This window comes from Erithacus rubecula (genome assembly GCF_903797595.1).
Source record: "Erithacus rubecula genome assembly, chromosome: 5".
NCBI classification, from domain to species: Eukaryota; Metazoa; Chordata; class Aves; order Passeriformes; family Muscicapidae; genus Erithacus; species Erithacus rubecula.
In genome coordinates, this window is record NC_136687.1 from 39529420 (window position 1) to 39551703 (window position 22284).

The following is a 22284-nucleotide window of genomic DNA, read 5'->3' on the forward strand; positions in this document are numbered from 1 at the left end:
TAATAGGGGAATACTCCTTGACACAATCTCAGTTCTGCTTTCTGGTGAAACAGCTAAAAGGAACCCAATCCTATCTGCTTTACCTCACCAAGTACCACACGGCCTTGCAAAAAGCCAGGGAGAGCTACAAATAGTTGAACCTATGTTTCCATCTGCTTATGTAACTGTTATATGTCCCAGTTCAGGGTAACCACAACAACTTCTAGTACAAAAAAACCCAAACAAACAAATCCAAACAGTCAAAAAAACAAAACAAACAAACAAAAAAAAAAGGTATTCAGAGACTTTTTGAAACCTTCCTCTTAGTGTTTTAGTTCCCATTGCCAAGGGCATCCTTCAGATTAAATATTTAACCAAACATCAAGTTTTCAAGCACAAATCAAATTACCATAATAACATCCCCGTAAAGAAACACTGGTAAGTCAGCACCTCGCCCTAATTACCAAACACACAAACTGACTGCGGACCGCGGTGACCTCGGGTCTCCTCCGTGGGGCAGACGGGACCCCCAGGTCCCTTCACAGCACCTGTTGCGCCGCCCCTCGGCCGCAAGAGAGGGGGCAGCAGCGGGGGCGCCCGCCAGCCTCCTTCTTCCCACCGACAACTTCCCGGGGCGTAAACGGCCGCGCCAGGTGCCGCCCTCGCCGTGATGGGACGGCGGGCGTGGGAGGGAGGGGGGAGCCGGCAGGCACGGCCGGGCTGGCAGCGCGGCCGCCGAGCTGTGGGCGCGGAGAGCGCTGGTGTGCGAGCGCGGGCTGCCCGCCCCCGCCCGACAGGTGCGCGCTCCTCCGCGGCCGCACCAGCGGCCCAGCGCCAGCTCCGGCTCCTCTGACCCCCGCCCGCCGCGGCCGCGGATTGTTTAGTCCTTGGGAAGCTGGTCTGGGTCCAGATTTTCCTCTGATCTTTTTATTTTTTTTCTTTTTAAGAGAGAGAGGGGAAAAAGAAAAGCCAAAGGAAAACAAAACCTGGAGACACAGAAAAGGGCTCTAGGAAAAAGTTTTGGATGGGATTATGTGGAAAGTACCCTGCAATTCTCCGCTGCCAGAGCAGGCTCAGTGCTGCCTTCGCCCCAGCGGCGCAGCCCGCGCCGGGCGCTGCTGAGAGACGCCCGGGCCTCGGTGCCGCGCCGCCAGTGCCTGCTGTGCCGGAGCCCCTCGCCCCGCCGGCCCAATGCTCCTCCTCGGGCTGCTCCTGCTGACATTTGCCCTGGCCGGCCGGAGGCAGGGGGCCGTCGCCGAGTCCGATCTCAGCAGCAAGTTCGTCTTCTCCGGCGCCAAGGAGCAGAACGGTAAGGAGCCGCTGCGCCGCCCGGGGCAAGGCGGGGGCGGGCGCCCGGCCGGCGCGGAGCGGAGCTCTCCTCTCCTCCCGGCCCCTCTCCCTCTTTCCCCTCGGCTCGTCCCCTCGGCCCCTCTCCTCCCGCCGGGGGCCGGGAGCGCGGCCCCGGGGTGGCGGCGCGGGGGCAGCGCGGCTCTGCCCGCCGGCTCCGGGCAATGGGCAGCGGTTCGGCGGCCGGGGGGGAGCCGGCGGCTCTCTCTTCTGCAGCACTTGAGGTGAAAAACGTGTCCCCTTCCTGTCCACCGCTTCGCCCTGATCAAAAAACAAACAAACTGAAAAGCAACAATTTAAACCCAACAACGACCCGCGCACCTTTGAACCCTAAATGCTTCGCTCTCGGGGGGTGGGTTTTTGTGTCTGTGCGTGAATGAGTGGTATTTTGTACGGGCTGGAAACGAGCTAATCCTGCATAGGAAATGAGAATTACTTTCAACTTTCAAGTGTACCTGAAATGTTTAGAGAACTCTCAAATGCAAGTTCCCCTGGGCTGGGGCTGAGCAGAGCTGGAGAAAGACTCCTTTCATACAGCAAGGGCAGCTTCGGGGTGTGTAATTTGCTTAGCCTCTGAACTCCATATGATTTACATTATTCAGATTTTTAAGCGCCTTACCTCTTGATCTACTATTATGAAGTCATTTTAAAGAATGCTTTACAAACTGTAACGTTATATACTGCATGAAACCACACTTACTATAGAATATCTAAAATTAAGGCTGTTAGCATACATTTGTGGAAACCCTGGTGTTTAATGTAGGGGACGGGAGGGGGGCTGTGTTTGAAAAATTTAGTACTTAGCATGTCAGCTAGAACAAGCTTTCTCCCTGGGCACAAACCAACACAAAAGGCCAAGCTGGGAGCTCTCAAAACTCTCTGAACTGTAATGAAATAAAGCAGAAACGTAGATTCGAGGCTAATTCAATTCCCTCAACTTTGAACTTGGGGCTCTTCAGATAAAAGTATTGTACGTCATATCTTCTAATAGAAAGCAAAGTTTCAGAGACCTCTGTGAGTGGGTAGAATATGCAGTGCACTAACAAATTTAAACGGGGGAGATTAATACTGCTGTGGCCTGTTAATGTGATGATATATGGCACCTGCAGACTGCTGGAGCTGCTGATCAAAGAGCAGCATGGGATCAATCTCTAATCAGAGCAACTGTGAAGGGCCAGAGGAAAGTGATCAAAAGACTTAGAGAACCAGGCTATTCTGACAGGAAACCAATCAGACTTTGTTCACAGTACAGGAAATTATCTGCTCTGTGTGAGAAATCACTCACTTTCTACCCCTTCCCATTCTACCTGGTGTTTAGAGGCTTTAGAGCACACGTTTGTGACAAAATGGGCTTGGCAATTTTATACTGATGTCTCGTGCTGTTGTGCTGCCTTCCCTTAAATTTGCATGGTGTGCACATGGAGCTTATCAACACACAGAGTATTGTCATTGCTTTGCTTTAACTTTGTCAGGACTGGAAAGAAAAAAGAAACCTGCTATGCTGTCAGTCTCCTCTAAAAGGTTTTGTTCCAGGATAACGCAGCTGGGCCCTGAAAGGCCTCCAGGGTGCAACAATGGGAGCACAACAGTGTAAAAGGTAGATCATACAGCATGGAAGCAAAACTGGTGTAAATAGGTGTAAGTAGATGTGACAGTGCCAACTGGATTCTGTTCACATATATTGGAAATGCAGCTGCCTTAGGTCAGGCTTCAACTGGTTTATAATGAAATTTAGCATGCTCTAAGATACAGTCACTACATCTTAGAACAAATACAAGACCAGGAGACATTTTATTTTAAAAAAATGTGCCCGGAAACTGTATTATGTGGTAGTTTATACTCAGAGCAGTCCAGGTTCCTCTTGTAACTTATTTTAGTTTGCTTTATAGTTGTTCAATTGCAAATCTTACTTAAAAAAAAATTAATACAAGTTTAAGTATACCTAAGTACCATCCTTGGACTTTTCTTAACTGATTTTAATTATTTGGGGCATCAGTAACACTAGTCAAACCAGTTCTTACTTGATTTAATTAGAGTGATTTTTACACTCTGCTGCAATCTAAAGATTGTATAGCTTTTAGCTAGAGGCAGGTTAAAACTCCCTGGAGTATGAGAATGAGATATTGCTGTTCATGTGCCAAATAATCTCTGGTCAGGAGAGAGGGAGATTTTTTACTCACGCAGACTACAAATAAAAATTCTGTCCTCAACTTGTAAAACTGCTAAGTGGCCAAGAAGTTTTGCAGTAGAATGGATTGCAGTGTTACTCAGCTGCACACATGGGTGCTATAGATATTGCTTCAAGGTGATGCTGGAGATGCCTGTGACCAGTTATTAATTCAGTGGGACTACTTGTGTTTCAAAGGGTAAGCACGTGCTTAAGGATTAACTAATATTTATTTAATAATTTAATTACATTAACTTCAAGATTAAAATTTGACTCAATTTATTTGCTAATTGTTTGCATAAGAAGCTTTCTTGTTTTTGCTGCATAGTGAATATTGTTTTAGGTGGAAATTTCCTAGTGTAAATATTTTTTTGCAATTGTAAATTAAATATTTTAGAATAGTGTTTTGCTGGTACCTCCTGGAAAATCATTTGAAACCACTTAAAACTACCTCCATGTTTTTATCTGCCTGCCCTCTGTTATCATGAGATTTTCTTTAAGAACAGGTTTTATTTGTAATTCTGTGTGACAGTAAGGGGTTTTATGTGATTTCTGTGAAAAAATCCTATTTATCTTTAAGTTTTTATTTCATTCCACTGAGTAAATAGTCATCTGGAGGATCAAAGAAGTTTATGCAACAGTTTTCTGGAAAATAAAGTAATAGTAAATGGTGCATGTGGTGAGGGCTCCCATTTATCTGGGTGGATTTTATTTCTACAATTCTTTGTCAGATTATGCTTTGAAGGGTTTTTCATACTTATGTGGCTTTATCACTTTTCTTATGGCTCTTTGTGGTATTTACTACCATTTTTTCACATTGAAGCAAAGAGTCAAGAAAAATTGAATGCTCAGTTTCTTTTAAATCACAAAATTGAATTCTTGTATATTGAATTTAATTGGATGGTTTACTTCTACTTTCTTGCTTTATTTCTATCTACTTTTGACTGCTGTTTTTGACATAGTATCTTCATGATGTTTCTGTAGCTTCAGAAATGTCTTAGGGAGCTATTGCTATGTTGAGAACTGTGAATGACTTAATTCTAGTGATTTAACTGTTAGCTTTGAATGCACCTGCTTATGTGATGTTATTAGCTTAATCTGGATTTAATTCCAGCATGAGATGGCAGGAGAATCTAAGATCTGTTTTCTTGGCTGCCTTGGAGCAAGATGCAATAAATGTTTAAAGCAATTTTGCTAAGCTATCACCTGTTACATTTCCTATGAGAAATGTGAGTGTATCTATAGAACATAGTGTAAACACTGCTGTTGGATGCCATAAGCAATGATGTGTGGTGTGTGCATTTCAAGTGTAGTACTGAGTGACTTCAGAAGGCCAAGAACCTGAGGTCAGTTAGAGACTCACCAGGATCAACTAAAAAGACTCATTTTCCTGCAAGTATGAATGAGCTGCAGTTAAGAAAGTTGCTGAAGTAAATCTTAGAAAACTGAAGCACTTACTTGATTTCTGCAGCACAGGTGATGTTGGTCATGATCTGCCTTTTCACAGATCTCAGAAGGAGTTTGATTGATTTTCTTCTTCCTCCACATGAATGAAAACCCCTAATAATAATTTTCACTAACTGAATGCTTCACAATCTATTTGTTAAATCTTATGAAATGGGAAAAATTTCTGTAGCTTAAAAAAACCAAACCCAAAAGTGTCTTTGAGACAGAGTATGACACTTGCATATTTCAGGCCATCCTTGGGAAAAATTGGTGGATGCAGCTGGAACTGAGTGAGTAGCTGAAGTGCCAGAGGAGGATTCTCTCATCACCTCGATGTGTGTGTGGCCTGCCACACCTCCTCTGAACCACATAAAAGATTCCCTGATTTCTGTATCTCCAAAGAGAGCTCCCAGTTAATTTAGGGAGGGGGAAAGCATAGCAACAAGGAGTTTCTGATTAAGTTCCTTTAACTTGGGCTGAACATCAGAAAAATATGTGTATGTCCAAGTGATGCAGCACATTGAATCCTTACAGACAGGATTGTCAGTGTTTTTGCTTGAATGCAGTCATTTGACTGCAATATTATCTTATAGCTGAAGATACTTTATCGTGGTGTGATGCCACTTCCACTGGCTCATGCTGGAAAGTGCCAGCACAGCCTATTGACTAAGGTTGGGTAGCAGAAATTGTCTTAGTTTTGAGAAGATAAGGAAGTATAATAGATAAGCTGTGTCATCTAAAGGGAAATTTGATAGTGAGGCAGTTTTTTTCAAGTTAAGTCTATTTCTGCCTAGTCCAAGGCTTGTTTTGAAATGTTTGAAAGCTGTTTTCCTGGAAAGTAATGTGTTACAGCACATCCTCTTTTGACTTTAAGCAAAAGATTGTGGCAAATTAGAGAAGCTGTTCACCACTACAATAAATTGCAAAAGAATAAAGTTTTTAAATCTGGGGCTTTTGTGTTTATAGTTGACTTCTGGCATATTGTTTGCTATTCAGCAGGGTGATGCTTGGGACTTCTTAGTCCTATTGCTTCTCTCAGTTTCTTCTATTAGGTAAAATAAGGGTTTTAAAACACAGACCTCTTACTTCTTGTCCAAAATATGTAGTCATTCCAAGCTGTACATGTCTTTTTTTAGGGTTGGAATAGAATATAGTGTAAAATGAAATTTAATGTATAATGGAATCTTGAATGGAATTTAGTGTAAAATCTTATTTTTGCATTAACTAGTTCTTATTAAGTTTGCAGATTGGACTTCAAAGCTTTATGTCATGTTGTTTGGGGAGTTTTTAGTTTGTCTGTCAGTCAGATAGAGTTTTATAATGGAGAAGAAACACAAGGCATACCTTGAGTCAGGGAGAGCAATATTGCCAAAGAGCTTATGTTGAACTTTTTCTTGACATAAATATAATGCCTTTTATCTTATAACTTTATTCTAACCATTTGAATCCCAATTATTGCATAGTCAACATGTAATAGCAAAGTACTGGTTTACATCATGCAGCAGTGGTTGTGCATCAATGCAGTGGTTTTGGAGGTTTCTGTCTCTATTGGGTGGGTGCTGCTTTTGGTTTTTGTTATGTTGGGCAGTTCCTGACTACTAGAAAGAGGATGTGCTGAGAAAGCCCACTTCCCTTATCAGGAAATAGCCTCTTCAATTGCTTTGTAGATAGCTCCTTGGCTTTACCAGAGAGCCATGCCTTTGCTTCTTAGTCACAAAGTGCATGCCATGGGAAATACCCTTCTTGGTGTGTAAGCCTTAAGAATTGGCCTGTACAGATGTAGCCTTTTAGCAGAAACCAGTGTGATCTAGAAAAAGTTACTGGAACAGGAAGGGAATAAAGCTTGCACATAGAAACATAGTTATTTTAGTAGCACTTAAGGGTCTGAATGAGGGCAGTATGAATTTCTGAGAAATTAATTGCATGCTGAAACTTACTCAGCCTTGTCATTCCCTTTTGGGGGCAACTCTTTGAGTTTGTGTTTGAATGTGAAATGCTTTTATTCAAGTGGGTAAGTGAAAATTCATAATGTGTTATTGTGAAGCTAAAATACAAATTGGTGTTTTGCAGGGACTTTCTTAGACTGTAGGATGATATTTTAAGGTGACAATGCCTGGAAAATTTGTTCCTGGCTCTATCCACAGATATTGTAGCCTCAGGGTTCATCTGTCTTCTGATGATCTCTTCTTGACATCTTTCTACTGAGATTTTTTCAAATAAATCTTCAGTGCTACACTGGGCTATTTGTGTTTAATTACATGATTCTACAGCATACTAAGCAGTCTTCTTATGTGTGAAGGTACCTCATCTTTACAAAGCATGTGTAAATAACAGCTCACTACATTTCTTTAACTTAATCAGTTTCCACAGCAGTTGGTTGGCTGAGTGACAAAAGGCAGAACTCTGGATGCTCTGGGAGAGTCTTACAGACACAGAGTGTAAGAACTATTAAAAAACTAGTATAAACAAAGGAGAAAGCCCAGCTAATTCTTCTGCATTAGGGTTTGTGAGTGCTGGGTTTTTTTCTGAGCTTAATTGGTTCTCTTGCAACTATTCCATCTTAGTTGTGCATGCCTCAGTTTTGGACTTTGACATTCACCTTGTGTAGGCGTGACCTTATGCTTGCCCTGGGCTTGGAGCCTGCCTGGCCTCTTTCCACTGTGGAGCTCACAAGTCCTGTGAGTCACCCTCAAGCCATGGCAATGTGCTTTTTCACCTTTACTGACCAGACCTCATGTGAGCTGGCTGCAGCTAAAGTTAAAAGAACTCCTCAGCTGTGTAGTGAAGTCTCTTTGAGCCACTGGTTTACTATTTCACTGTGTGGCTATACTCACTCTTGTGGCCTAATTTAAGGCTATGCAGGTTAATTCTGCAGTGAGGATCTTCACTGTGATGGCTGCTGCTTTTGTTTTTGGAATTTTATTTTCTTTCTGCCATTTTTATATGCAAGTGTTTGGATCTGAGGAAAGAGGATATGAATTAGCCTCCCTTTAATCCAATCCAGGCAGAAAGAGAAATGAAATAAGAAATTTTTCAAAGGTTTTTTCCCATGAAATGGAATCATTTTGTACTACTGGGAATGAGAGTTGAAAGGGAATAATCAATATCACCTTTTCTTTCCGCAGCAATGTGCCTTTTTGGTGAATTAATCCTCATAAACTATTCATTAAACTTGCCATTTTGTGGTAAATTCATTCAAGTTATCATTTTAAACATGGGTGTTTTAAGGAGATTCTTCTAGGCTGAAGGTCACCTTTGTTCCTACCTCCCTGAAAGCCCAAAACACTGAAGTTTCTCCGTGAATTAGTTAAAACTGGTTATTAGCTGCATTAAAACAGGATGCAGGCATGGCTCAGTTTGATCACTGAGCTGATTCTTCCACATGAAGTGGAGGGTGTCACTGATCCTGAGTAAAGCTTGGTAAAGGCAGGCAGGATGGAGCTTTTCTTTGGTCTTGCACCTTGCCAGCATTGTGACTGGAATTAAAAGTCTTTGGCTTTAATTTTTTGGGGCTTGGTTTTCTAGATGAACAGTGCTATTGGTTGCGTACCGATCCTAATATGTTCCCTGTGATACTACAGTACTACTAAAGGAAAGCAGGGGAGGTCCTCCTAGTTTCAGCAAATGTCTGGAATAACCAGTGATAATTTTGAGTGCTAGATCCCTTATCACTCTTATGTTGCTTTTCTTGAAACCTTAATCTGTCTCAGAAAAAGCAAAGAATGTCTTGGGAAGAGGAGGTAATGCTGCTTGTGTTTTCTGTACATTTAATTCCTTTCTACATTGGTGCTGATGAAGTATCCTTATAATGAATTGGCAATAAATCATATAAGAAGGTGGGAGGCAAGGAGTTAGATGATGCAGTTAATTAGGGAATTGGTCCTGTAATCTGATAAATGGGCTCCAAACTAGTTTCAGGCAGTAAAAAGTAAAGGAGTGGTGCTCTTTTTGTAGTTTCAATATTCAACATCTTTAAACCATTATTCAGTTTGATACATACCAGCAAGGTTGTAAGTTTCTGTGCATGTAAAATACCAGGGAGTTTCGTGTTTGAAGAGTAGTTTACTGGAAAAAAATTTGGAGATGCATCTTCCCTGTCAATCTGTAGTTCCTAATTTCTCTATGCTTCTTTTTCAGCATTATTTGTTTAAAAGCTCATAAGGTGGGAAAGAACTTTGTTGGAAGAGGTACTTATTTCTGAACTAATGCACAATATCACCTGTTTCAATTCTTACCTTTAGCTACAATTTTTCACAAAAATCAGTTGTCCAGTCTTTTACTAATCTAGAGAGCTTCATTGGATGAGCTATTGTATGAGAGCAGCTAGAATATACAAGTATGATGATGATTATTATGGTTATCTTATATTTCATTAGTTTTTCTCCCCCAGTGTAATGCTGAATGTAACCATCCCACTGTGTTCACGCTTGTTCCAAACAATCCAAGGCATTATAGTCCTAGGGGCACCAAGTTTCTTCTTGGATTGACAAGGAAATCATCACTCATTTTATGCAACAGTTAAACATTAAGAAAGGCATATGGCACAGGAAATTTTTTTGCTGTGTGTGAAGGTATGGCATTTCCAAACTGAAGGTGTTGTTCTGACTATTTCACCGGTAGTGAAGAGTTATATGAGGCCACTTCCATCTGCAGAGAATCTGTTTCACTTTCTTGTGGTTCTGGGGCTCATTGAAAATCTCTAAAACAAAATCTAAGGAATGGATGTAATAACTTCTTTATGGAAAAGTCATAAAAAGGTACAGGGCCATGTAAACAAATTGGGTCATTTACAAGATGTTTAAGTGATGGATGTTCAGTCCAAATGCTAAGATGTGGATTAGGTTTTTGCAGTCATCGTGACTAAATTTTGCTCTCAACAAGTTTTTCTTTCTCTGCCAGGAGAGCCTTTGACACTACAGATGACAAATTTTCAGAAAAAGTGTTTTCAAACGTTTCAGTACATTCAGAGTAAAGCCAAGATGCAGGAGAACAATTCAGTAGTATGATTTGTTATTTTTCTAGGTGAATGAGGAGCCTTTCTTGATCTTCATGGTTACACTGTGAAGCCATAGTAGAACTTTGTAGTATCCCCAGGGAAAATCAACTAAAAGAGTTTTCCTTCTGGATTCAAACATGCCTGAACTAATTACAAAGCAACTGTTTTGGCTCTGTGCTCTGTCAGTATAAATACGTTTGCACAGAACAGAGTGACTGCAATCCAGGCTAAGCTGTGTTAGTCACAGAATGTGTGTCGTATTTCATTGAAGCCCTGGACATCCTATCTATGGTGTGTCACCTCACAAGGCCCTTCCAACTTCCTTCATCACTTGGAGAGGAGTGCAAAATATAATAACTAAGAATTCTGCTTGTTAAGATGCATTCTGTGGATCATTTATATGCTTGGTTGCAAATGTAAGCCTAAGGATGGACAATTTCCAGTTGGGGAAGGGATATTGTGTTAGCTACTGTGGGATGCTTCTCTTCTCAAGAGATGTGCTTGCTCTCCTACTACCGAAGCAGCTTCAGTTACCTCTTGTAACTCTTCATGCATTAAATGTGCAGGTAGCAATGTTATTTTCTGTCTGAAACTAAACAAAAGTTTGGAGTTGGTAGTAATTAACTGTGCATGGCTGAAGCTGTCTATTTGTGTGCACAGTGCTAAATCATGAACCGTTGATATATCTCTTAGATGCTTGATAATGTGCCTCTGAAACTAACAGCAGTTACATGGAAAGTGTTTGTATGTGATTATGCAGCATTAAGAAGTCCTTCAGAAAAGGATTTGAATGAATGTGGCATCAGATGGTGTCAAGTGTAAAAGGTTTGTATGTGTATTATTAGCATTTTGTATTTCAAAAATTTTGGGGAAGTGGTCTATGGTAATATTTCAAGACTTACATGTCTTGCTACTTGGTTGGTCTGTTGTTACACAGGAAGGTTCATACCTACCAACATTTCTGTTGCTTGTGAAGCTATAGTAGATCTGAAACGGAGGTAAAACCTCTTAATTGACAGCTAACAAATAATGGCTCCAAAACAAGCATTGTCTTTATAAAAAGAGATTAGATTTTTAGATATGACCCTGCCTACTGTTTTAAAATATGGCTAAAGATTCTTGATGGCCTTGCTTTCTTTGTGTCATTCAAAAATCCCAGGTCCAAGGTGCAATGCATATTTATCGGCAAACTGGAGTCTGAAACTTTAAATGCTCTAAAAATTTCTGCTTAGCACACACTGTATTTTTCACAGGTATATGTTCAAGTTTGCTGTTATGAGAAGTTGCAAAGTACTTGCCTGTGATGCTAATGCAGCCTTATAGTTATTCGTTTTGAAATGGAGATTGTATTTGTCACAGTGGAGTCTTTCAGCAGTCTTTACCTATCTGCCTAAGAGCCTTTATAAAGATTGGCATAAGATGCTGAGAAACAGCCTTTTTTTTTTTTTTTTTTTTTTTTAATTTATTTCTTCCTTGGGAATCTTTATTCTATACCTATTCTCAGTACCTGCAAGAACTGGTATGTGTGTAGGGAAGTGGGTATCCCAGGCTGAGTCCAAACAGCACTGGCATAGTTAGAGTTCAATAATTTTATTTGAAGAGGCACCACTGAGATTGTCTTTGATATTACCTAACACCTCAAGAATGCCACACCTCTGCAGAGTATGACAGTAAAGAGAGCTCTGTTGCTTAAATACCTACCTGATATGCATAATTTTCATAATGCTTGTAGGGAAAAAGATGGTTTTGCATTGTTGTCAAGTAGAAAGATAAATATGTTTTTAAAGCATGTGCCTGCCTTATCAACAAGAATCTTACAAAAATCTGTTTGGCCTCATTTGTCAAGATGCATGTGGAGGTTGGCCTGGTGGTAATTCCCAATGAAGTAGCAGTGAAATGTTTCCAAATTGTTGTTGCTTATAACATAGTTACATTACCAAAATTTGGACCCAGTTAGTCTTTCTCATTGGAGCAAGAAATGATTGTGTGCTAGTATTATATCTAACACTGACCATTGCTTTTATGGGATTTTTAGCTTCTCTAAGTTTGGGGCTCTATCTATTACTAAAAAATACTGTTTGCAGGTTGGATCAATGCCCTTAAATAAAGTTGATTTCTCTTGCTCATTATGGGACAAAACCATCCAAATTTGTTAATGGTTCTGATTCATCTGAAACACTTTAAAAGATTTCAGTATAGAAGAGAGGCTTAGTTTTCTTAGAGAAACTTAGCCCAACATTTCTTTCTAGCAGCAGTTGCTCAGTAGATGGTTGTTAATTATTCAGATTTATGTTTATGTGCACTTGTGTGTGGTGTATCCTGACCTTTTTATGTATGTAGATGCTTAATGTATGTTTGTTGTCATTCTGTTTCTTGAGGTTTGTTCTTGGGCTCGGTTGACCTGTTCAGACTTTTTTCAGTTTTAGGAAGTGCTTGGTAACGTTGCATTCAGTATTTGCTTTTCAGATGAGAATGTGTTCTCTGTAGTTTGTCAGAAAGCAAGCATCTGAGAATCTCTTATTTTTAGTTGGCTTGGGCAAGCAGTGGTGAATAAGAGACGTGAAATTATTTTGGCTGAATTCAAGGTGGGCTATCAGTTTGTTAACAGGTCCTAAACATTCAATAAATTTTGTAGAGTTTAAATAGTAGTCTTTTATGTATACATGGAGATCAGCTAATGCTAGGTAACATAACAATATTTATATTTTATTTTCATTTTCTTGGGTTTGTGAAGAATGACATCTTCTCTGCTCTTCTGCATGTCAACTGATCTTAAAATAATTTACTTCCAGGCAAAAGTGGCTGTTGAACATGTGTATCATTGGCCACATCCAAGCTGCATATTAAGCTATCTGATCTACAGAGGGGCAATGTGAGACTGCAGAGGGTTCACACCATCTGTTTTTGGAATTTTTGTGTACCCGGATGCTGCTACTGGATACAGAATAAAGGAGCTATTAGTTTCTGGGTTCTGATTCCCCAGCCCTACTTTAGGATCTTCAAAAACGACTCTGGAATATGTAGGAGGCTTTTTTGGTTTGGCTTTTTTGGTTTTGTGTTTGTTTTGTTTTTTAACTTTTTAAAGTGCACAATCACTTATTTATTAATAACTAATGTATTAAAAACAATTTTTTATTTTTGCCTCTAATTCATTCCCTTGGCTGACTCAAGACTTCAGAGTCAACTAAAATATAATTATTTTCAGAGGTAGCTGGTTTTTCTCTGTAACATTTTTTCTTTCCATTGTTTGCTGAATATTCATTACTTTGAAGCTCAAAGTCTACTGTAAAGGATATCTTGTAGCATACTTAAATAAAAGCAAGCTGTTACCAAAAATATTACTTTCAGTCTCTGTTTTAGTTGAAGTCTTAACATAAAAGTAGTTCTAAACTTGCTAATTATTATAAAACATGCTATTATATCTACTAGCAATTTATTAGGCATACTAAGTATGTACACTTTTTTTTATAAATAGCCTGTTACCAGCTGAATAGCTCTAATCCCTGAACTTCCCTGCTGACAGTACTTCAGATTGGATAGATCTAAAAGATGCAGAGATATATTGCAGAGTTGTTCCCTGAGATACACAAGATGTCTTGACCTTGCATGAGGAATTCCACTAAAGCTGGGAAGTGATTTGGTCTAGTTGGAATGAAAAAATTACATGATGCACATTTGCAAGATCAAGACCTTGTCATTAATTCAAAGCCTGGAAAATGGAAACTTCTTGATGACTTCTTCAGATTTTTGATTATGTCCATTAAATGTGAAATAAAGTTCAGCAATTGTGTTCATATTTGCTGTGTCTGTCTAGCTATAAAAATCATTTACTGTGTCTGAATTACTTCTTATCTGAAAAAAACCCCAACTAATAATGGTTAAAGTGTAACAAAGTTTATTTATGTAAAACAGCATTTGAAAGATAAATGCTAATCATGCTTTCATGTTTTGAGTTTTATTTTCTTTTTATAGCTCTCATACTCAATCAACTAAGGAATCCAAGCTCTATCCTGAACAACAGGATCTCTCCTCCCTTTACAGTGAAATACTAATAGACAGATATGAATATCTGTGCTCTTGATAAAAAATTGATAAAAACTGTAACAAAAGCTCTCATGCTTATGCCTTTATGGCAAGAGAGAAATACTCTTCTTTGCAGTTTGCAAAATAGTTGATCAGCACTGACTCGTTCCTTAAAGCATAAGGAAGTGGTATATGTTGAGAGATAAAGACAGAAATGTGAGAAGAGTCTGTGTTGAAAGTTAACAGTAGAAGAAACCAAGATGTTGTGGTAACACTGCATAGAAATTGTTTTTCTCAGTATCTTTTTTTCTTTCTGTATTAGAAGAATGAACAATAGAGCTCCAGCTCTTCTTTGATGATTACTGAATGGGGTTAATTATTTTTTTCATCCTATTGTGCATGAGGAACTTATTTTATACTGCTAGATTGATGTCACCTGATTTTTTTCATCATGTAGAGGAATTTAAAAGAGGAGTTTGGAAGATTATCCTGGTTCAGGACATGAAGCTGTAAACAGCAAAGACAGTGATTAATTCATAAGCATTGCAATATACTGGCTTGGTTTATTAGCATTATGGATAACTCTTTTTGATGGGCTGTTCCTCAAAACACAGTTTTTAACACGGTTTAAACGGGTGGCTAATCAGGGTTCATATCTCAGGGCCTGAAGAGAGAAGCATGCCTTCAGCTGTTACAGTTTTTTCATGCTAAAACATTTGTATGTCTGATGAACTACAGGTAAAGTAGCAGATGCTTAGACTTTTTATCAATATTAGATTCATAACATAAGCAATCTCTATTTTCCTGTTCTTTTTTTGGTTTTTTTTCATGCACCAAAATTAAGATATTAGACATGGCCTTTCAAGTTGCTTGTTTTTTGTGTAGCCAGTAAGCATGACTTTCAGAGATGGCTTTGTATCAATAATTGTCGTTACTTCAAACTAGAGGAAATGATAATACTCTTAAAAATCAAAATCAAAGCATTTAAAAAATGAAACTTAATGGTGCTTGGAAAATCATATGTCTCACTGAAAATTACCAATATATTTACTTTTCTGGCATGTGCTTATGCTGCCACTAGGAACTTGGTCCTTAAAGCCAGAGGAGAGAATATAACAAACTTCTCAGTGACACTTTGGTGCCAAGATAGATTCACTGCAACCTTTATTTATTTATTTATTAATTTTTTTTTGTTATTCTTGGCACTTTTTAAACTAATGATCTCATAATGCCTGAAATGTTTCTGAGGATAAATAAAATTGCATCTAAAGCTTCCCTTCTTCTCGCCTTCCTGGGTTTTTTTTGTGGATGTGTGTGTGGATGTGTGCATTTTGGAAGTTTTTTTAAATAAACTGAGCCCTAAGGAAAAGGTGTGTAAACCAGACAGTGATTAAAGGGTTGCTTTTTGATTAGAAAGGTCAGCAGCTGGCACCTGCCAAAAGGATTTTGATCAGAAATTATTAGATATGTATTTATGTATGGATGGGGAAAACAGGAGGAAGAGGAGCTTTGGTAATTTTTCTGCCTGTGAATAACTCTGGAGGCTCTGGAATCACCTTTTACAGTAATAAGTTATAATGCTCAGCCTCAGGCTTTGGGTGCTTAGCTAGCCCCTGCTTTCTGTCACAGAGCAGGGCTAGAGGGAAAGATCTTGCATCCTACTGGAATTGCCTGAGGTGTATTTCCTGAGGACAGAATAAACCAAAAGGATCATCAGTCCTTCTCTTCAATACGATTTGATAACAAAGAACACCCCATAAACATAATGGGATTATTTACTCAAGGGATCACGATGTTTGTTACTGCTACCTTTGGTAGCAAACAGTAGAGAAGCACCATAAGAAAAAAGACATCCAATAAAATGCCTTATCTGGTAAAGATTTTCTCTAGATGTTTTCCATTAAAGATATTGATGGCTTTTATCCAGGTGAATAAATGCTGCTAACATTCTGTCCTTTGCACTTCCATAAATTCTGTGTTTAAAAAGTAGTGGCAGTAGTAAGGCAAAAATAGTAATACTGTACAGATTTTAAGAATGTCTGTAAGCAAACAAGATCTAATTCAAAGAAACTGCTTTCATTCTCTGACAATTGCATTTATATTTTATTTTTAAGGTGAGTACCCTTGCTCTTAAAATTATTCTTGCTCTGGAATTTCCTTCAGTTCCAGGACAGAAGCCTTCTGTATGTAATTCACCTTTTCAGAATTTTATTTCTTTATAAATAGACTATCTGGTACATTGGTTCTAGGTGCAATATTTCCCCTACTTCTTCAAAACTCTATTTACAAATACCAGTTCAAATAAGCAATATTACATTCAAAGTGATTGTGTTCAGAAGATAACTCTCTAAATAGCTTGAGATAGTTATTTTCCTTTTTAATATTTCTATGTTGTTAATTTCTGAGGTTAGGTGTAATTCTGTTTTCATAGCTTTCTCATAATTTGGTTTAGAATTTTACCATTTTGATGTCTCTGCAGAGGATTATCTAATGATGAAAATTCCACCTCCAACAATTGTATTCATATACAATTCCAATATACACTTGTCAAGCTGTAGGTGTATATTAGGCTTTAGGTAGTGTCAACAACTTTCTTGAAGCACCTGCAGAAATCTTCCAGGCTCACAAAGACCTTTTTATTACTTGCCTTGAGGCAAAAATGTTGCCAGGGACTTGATTCAATGGCAGTCTCTTGGTGTAACACTTTGGTTGTATTTCTTGGTATCATGGCATCATTCAGGTAGTAACAAAGCATGAGCAGTTGAAAACACAAGGCTGAGGCTCTGTTCTTGTATCTCAGTTAAAATTAGCTTTAACTACTACCTGAGTAGGCTTTCAAAGAAATAGAGAATGTTAGATGAAGAGGGTTTGGAAGCTGTGCTTGTCTTCCATCCGTGTTGGTACTGGAGGGGACATGAAGGCTCTTCTTGAATTGTTCTTGAGGGTTTTGTTGATTGTTTTGTTCTGTTTTTGCCTTTCTCTCCCCCTGGAGGGTTGAGACAGTGACTGACATCCCCTATCACTTGCTGCAGGTTAGAACACTGTTTTGACCAGAATCAAATCAGAGAATTACTTTTGGTCCCCACAAATTCCTTTCTAAAGATGTAATTTTCTTGCTCTACAATAATGTCTGCAATTAAAGCAACCTTTTATTAACTGCTTTGGGGTTCTTATCTACCATTTGCATCTGTTAAGAATGTAGTTGCTGTTCTGTTGCCCAACTCTACACAACTTTGGATCTGTTTTAGTATTTTATGAGATATTTACATGGAAGATGTGACTAAATATCCATTTGTTAAATTTAATTTTTAACTTGGGAAAATGTAGGAACCAGGGCTTGAAAACAGAAGTAAAATACTTGAGAAAGAGAAAGGAAATGGAACAGAATTATGGGCAGAAAAATTCCAAACTTCACTCAGATATGACTCCTATTTACCAAGAAAAAGTTAATTAGAATTAACAATTTAATATGGATATTCTTAAAGAAGTAAAACTTAGTGGTAGGTAGCTTATATAATTAATATTAGGCTGAGGAGAATTCAAGAAAAAATAATTTGATTGTGCTCAAAAAGAAGTGCTTTGTATTTGAGATGAAACAATTTTATTAAAGGTAGGCAAGGCAAGGTAATTAAAGATATGGAATAATATGTGAATTTTGAATATCATAAAATGGTAATGAGGCCAAAAGGAAGAGATAAGGTTAAGTATAATGCTGTGATCTCAAGGCTATAGATTAAAAGAAAGTGCTCATAATGGAACCTGTGTGCCAAGGCAATTCCCTGAGAAAGTTCTAGAAGGCAAAGCAGCCACTTCAGGCCAAATTAAAGGTATAGTTGCCTCAATGTCTTTTTTTGTTTGACAGTACCCAGTAAGGAATGTAACAATGATTCCCTGGGCTATTTTCCTGCCTTATGGTGTTGTAGGATTCAGAAAATTTTATAAGTTTCAGGCAGAATTTGGGTGTTTGGTAGCCCAAGGGATTTTTGTCATCTTGCAAACTTTTGCTGTTTGCAGTTTCTAGCGAGAAAGTTTAACCACATAACTGATAAATATCTTATTTTGGTTGTTTCATGCACACTGTTGGATCATTTTATTCAATATCATCTTGCTCTTTGGTTTTGCTTATGGTTTTTAGATTTGACCAGCTATTGTGGAGCCCCAGCTAGTAGCTGCTCCTAGCCTTGGATCTGCCACACTGTTCTCCTGCAGAGTGTTTGTGTATTCACCTGTAACAAACATGCACATGCAAACATGCAAACATGTGCAAAGATGCACACAAAGGATGTATCTTCTGGTATTTCAGGTATCAAAAAGTACTGAGAAACAGTATTCAACATATGAGTAGATACTGGATTTACATAGTAATAATGTTTTCTCTGGCTTTCCACGCTTTTGCCTCAGGTTCTTAGTATTCACTTAATAAATGATCCTTAACAAGGATCTGAGCTGTTTTGTCCTGTCCCAATAGGTCAGACAGCAGCTCTGCACCTGGGAAAGATGCTCAGAAATTGCTTTGTGTTGGGCTCAGATCTGGGAGTGATACAGACTGCAGTGAGTCAGAGCTATACATTTCACAGGATCAAGACATTTCCGTGTTCCACATCATGTATATCATTGTTAATATGGGTAAAAGATGTTGTAAATCAGGTGGTGACTGTAAAAACAGAAAGTAAACTTTCTCAAGTGTTCTTTCCTAGTGTTCGGTTGTGGTGTCAAGTGGTGTTCTATTTGTTTTGGCCTTGGTTTTCTTCCCAGAGACATTTTTTTTCATTTGTAAACCTTCATGGCCAGAATCTATCCCTTCATTATGCCTCTGCCTAAGAAGAGCAGAGATTTAAAGGTTTGGGTTTTTTAGTTCTTGCTGGTTATTTTAGATCCTAGTTTGAAGGAGAACCTGCCCGTGGGGGTAAAGCAGATTCTTCAGTGCAACTAGTGATATTAAGATATTGCAGATTAGTAGCTGGTCTCCCACCCTGTTCCTTGCCCAATTTTATTAGTTCACTATTGAGTTTCTCTCATGAGATAACCCCACCTTTGTCTACCTTGTGTGGGAATAGTGATTAATTTCCACTCTCCCCTCCTCTCTAAACAGAATATTTTCTAGGATTTTTTACATGAAGAAAAACATGTTTCAGAATACCAGATGCTTTATCTAACTATCTGGAAATTTTGTCTTGAGTCAGCATTTGATACATTTAGGAATGTGGTTTTTTTGTCTGCCACCAAAATAAAAAATATTATTAGAAAAGTAAATTAATAGAGAACTTGTGTACCTCTGTTTTCTTTTGTGCTCTGAAATTCTGGTTCTTATGCATGGAATAAATAACACCTACTCAAATAATAATCCTCACTAACCTCATCAGGTAGAGATGACAAGATAAGAACTAAGTACTTATTTTCTAGTGGTATTGTCAAATTCTGCTGAAAATAGAAAATTACATTGGCATTATTTAAAATTGTCAAATTGAAAGTCACCTTAAAATTTACCCTGAAAAATTAATTTTAATTTATTTTGAGATAATTTAGAAGAATAATTTTCAAGATTGTCTTCTATATTTAGAGAGAGCCTAGCAATTGAATTACTTTTTTGTTGTTTTTTTTCTCTAATAGAATTTGGAAGAATGAATGAATTCTGCAAGCATGAGCAGCCTAATGCATGCTCTGCTGAAATTTTGATGACCCTGTTAAGTCAAGCCTGGTTCTTGGTAGGCAATGCTAAGAGCAGAGACTGGACTGTACCAGTGCCTCTTGTCTGCTGGAAGACCCTTTCCAAGGGAAAAGCTACTTGCTGTGAGAGTCATTTCTTGGTTGCTGCTGGATCCAGTAATGATCACTTGAGCCTTTCCCCCAGGTCTCTTGTCTCTGCTTTAGGAGAGTGTAAAGGTATTGGGGGAGGAATGAAGAGAAATACATGTTTGGAGCACAAACTGAAAAATGCAATTCATATTTGGGCAGTATTTTCTGACCTTATCCACTGCAATAATTAGACATTTATGAAAATGCAGGCTGAAGTGGTACCATGCCAGACAAATGTAATAGAAATCTCAAATCAAGTTGCCAGTACTTCCTTTTCTGGCTTGCTTTCAACTGTGCCTGTGAGCGCAAAGGAATGGCATGTATTTATACGTTTGTAAATAAGATCCCACACATTTTCCGCTTGAGAACATGCACTCGGACCTTTTATGGTCCGGAAGGGGTGTTTCTCTCTGTCTGTGAGCTGCCCAGAGAACTGCACATTTACAAGTATGCAGTTCAGAAACTTACAGCTAATACTTTGTAAACTTCAGTTTAAATAAAGAGGTTTTGGGAGATTAAAGGCCAATTTTTTTTTCTCCCAGTAGTAAAATACTTAAAGAAATAGGTTTTGAAGTTGATATCTTTTTGCTAGCCTAAGTTGCCTCATTCAGGTTTAGTTATAAAAATAGCACTTAGATCAAGGTCTCGTGACTGTATGTCTTCTTTTCAAAATGCAATTTATCAAGAGATTAAGTGATAATATCTTTTATCTAAAACACTCAGTGTCAATTGATCATAATGGATCAATAGTATCTAGCAATAACATTTTTAGGAAAAAACCTCACAAATCAACTAAATTTACCTAGATGAAATGGAAATATTCCAAAAATAGTAATTTCTTGCAGGCTTATTTCACCTATCAAAGAAATTTTGATTCCATTTGAGCCATTTCCAGCCCTGTAAGATGAATGCAGAACACTTACATGTCAATGTCAAGAAGTACCATCTGAGAGGGCACAAATAAAATAATTTACTTGCATAGCAATTTAGTTGCAGAGAGTATAATAAGTATGTTCTTTCTTCTATGTGAAATGATAAAGTGTTTTAGAGTAAGTGTAATGTGCCCTACAAAATGTGTCCAGGTTGGGTTTAATTTTCCATCAGCTGTTTTGGAAACTGCAAATACTCTGAGGCTGGACAGTTGGAAACACTTGAAATATGCTATAAGAGCCAGAAGATTTTTTAGGTATTGAAACAGGTTTTAGTTCTTATGCCATGATGCACACAGGACTCCACTCTAGCTTTTATAATAAAAAATATTAAATAGATTTTCTTAAAAGTGGTTATTTACTGTCTTCAGATTAATCAGAAAAAAGACCCTTTAATAATTTCTGGAAAAGAAGAATGCTTACAGGAAGAAGAATAATGAGATGTGAGAGTTGCCATAAAAATATTTGTTTTATTTCAGGACTGTTTAATTAGGTCAAAAGAAAATGACAATAAGCTGAACATTGTAATAACAGTATGTGTCATATATGCTAAGAATGTATTTTTGATTATAAAGCTTTTAGTGCTTCAAATATTCAGTTTCAAATCAAAATAAAGTCTTTGTGAAGCTCAGGTGTTTTTCTACTCAGAAAAGATGAATTGCATGCAATAGACATTTCCCTTTCTCTTAGGCTGCCTTTGGTCATCCCATTCTACAATAGCAGAACTAGTGCAGTTAAATTCCCAGAAGTCTGAATTTGCAGTCAGTTGAGATGTCCATAAAGAATTTAGCTTGAAAATTTTCAAGTGGGCTGTGTGTAAGTTCTCAGAATCAGTCCATACAAGCAGGAATTCAGACAGTTAAGATTACCTTGCAGATTTCATAATACAGGCAGCTTTCTCTCCAAGGTCATGTTCTTGCATTAACTGGTGCTATGTAATCTTTGAAAATATGTTACCCTACCACAGTTGAACCAAGAAAGTAATTCCTGTTCCAAAGAAGTAAAAATCAGTGGCAGAGCAGAGTTGCTAGGGCACTTGCTCAACTTAAGTCTTCACTACTTTGTGTAGGCCTAGAAATCCCAGTGCCACTAGTTAATTAGTGGTGTAATCCTGAACTTTGCTTGGCCAGAGGCAAGCAAAGCTATTATTTCAGTGAAAATAGCTGAGCAGGATTAAAACAGATAAAATTGGGCCTCAAGGGGATCAAGTGTATTCTTAGAATTCAATTGTTGTCACTTAATGTGTTTAATTGTCTCTCGATTCACAGGGCATGCCATGTGCAATTAGCTGGAGTTACAAATAACTAATCTGCAAATTTTTGAGTTAAAGCTGCCTTTTGATGTTAGACTAAACTATGTCTTCTATGAAGCATTACTCTAGAAACCCGGACACCATCTTTTTATTTTCCTTTCTTCTTTTTTATTTTAAATTTTTTTTTAGTTTTTGTCTCTCCTGCTTCCTTATATTATTTTAATTACCTTTTGTGCTGTTTTCCCATTTCTAGCTGCCTATGGTTGCTATTGGTATCATAATATGGTATGGGTTATTTTCTCCTCTGTGTGATTTTGTAGTTGATGTTGGTTAGTGATGTCATTGCTGA

At 38.2% G+C, this 22284-nt stretch overlaps 1 protein-coding gene across 1 annotated transcript in view; it reads left to right on the forward strand.

The window, feature by feature from the left end:
• The first annotated feature begins 683 nt into the window (after positions 1-683).
• PDGFC (platelet derived growth factor C) overlaps positions 684-22284 on the forward strand; it is a 122903-nt gene continuing 101302 nt past the window's right edge. Inside the window, exons 1-2 of the mRNA XM_079305461.1 lie at positions 684-776; positions 927-1288. Coding sequence (XP_079161587.1) covers positions 1171-1288 — 118 coding nt within the window. The 5' untranslated portion in view covers positions 684-776; positions 927-1170. The remainder of the gene's footprint in view (positions 777-926; positions 1289-22284) is intronic.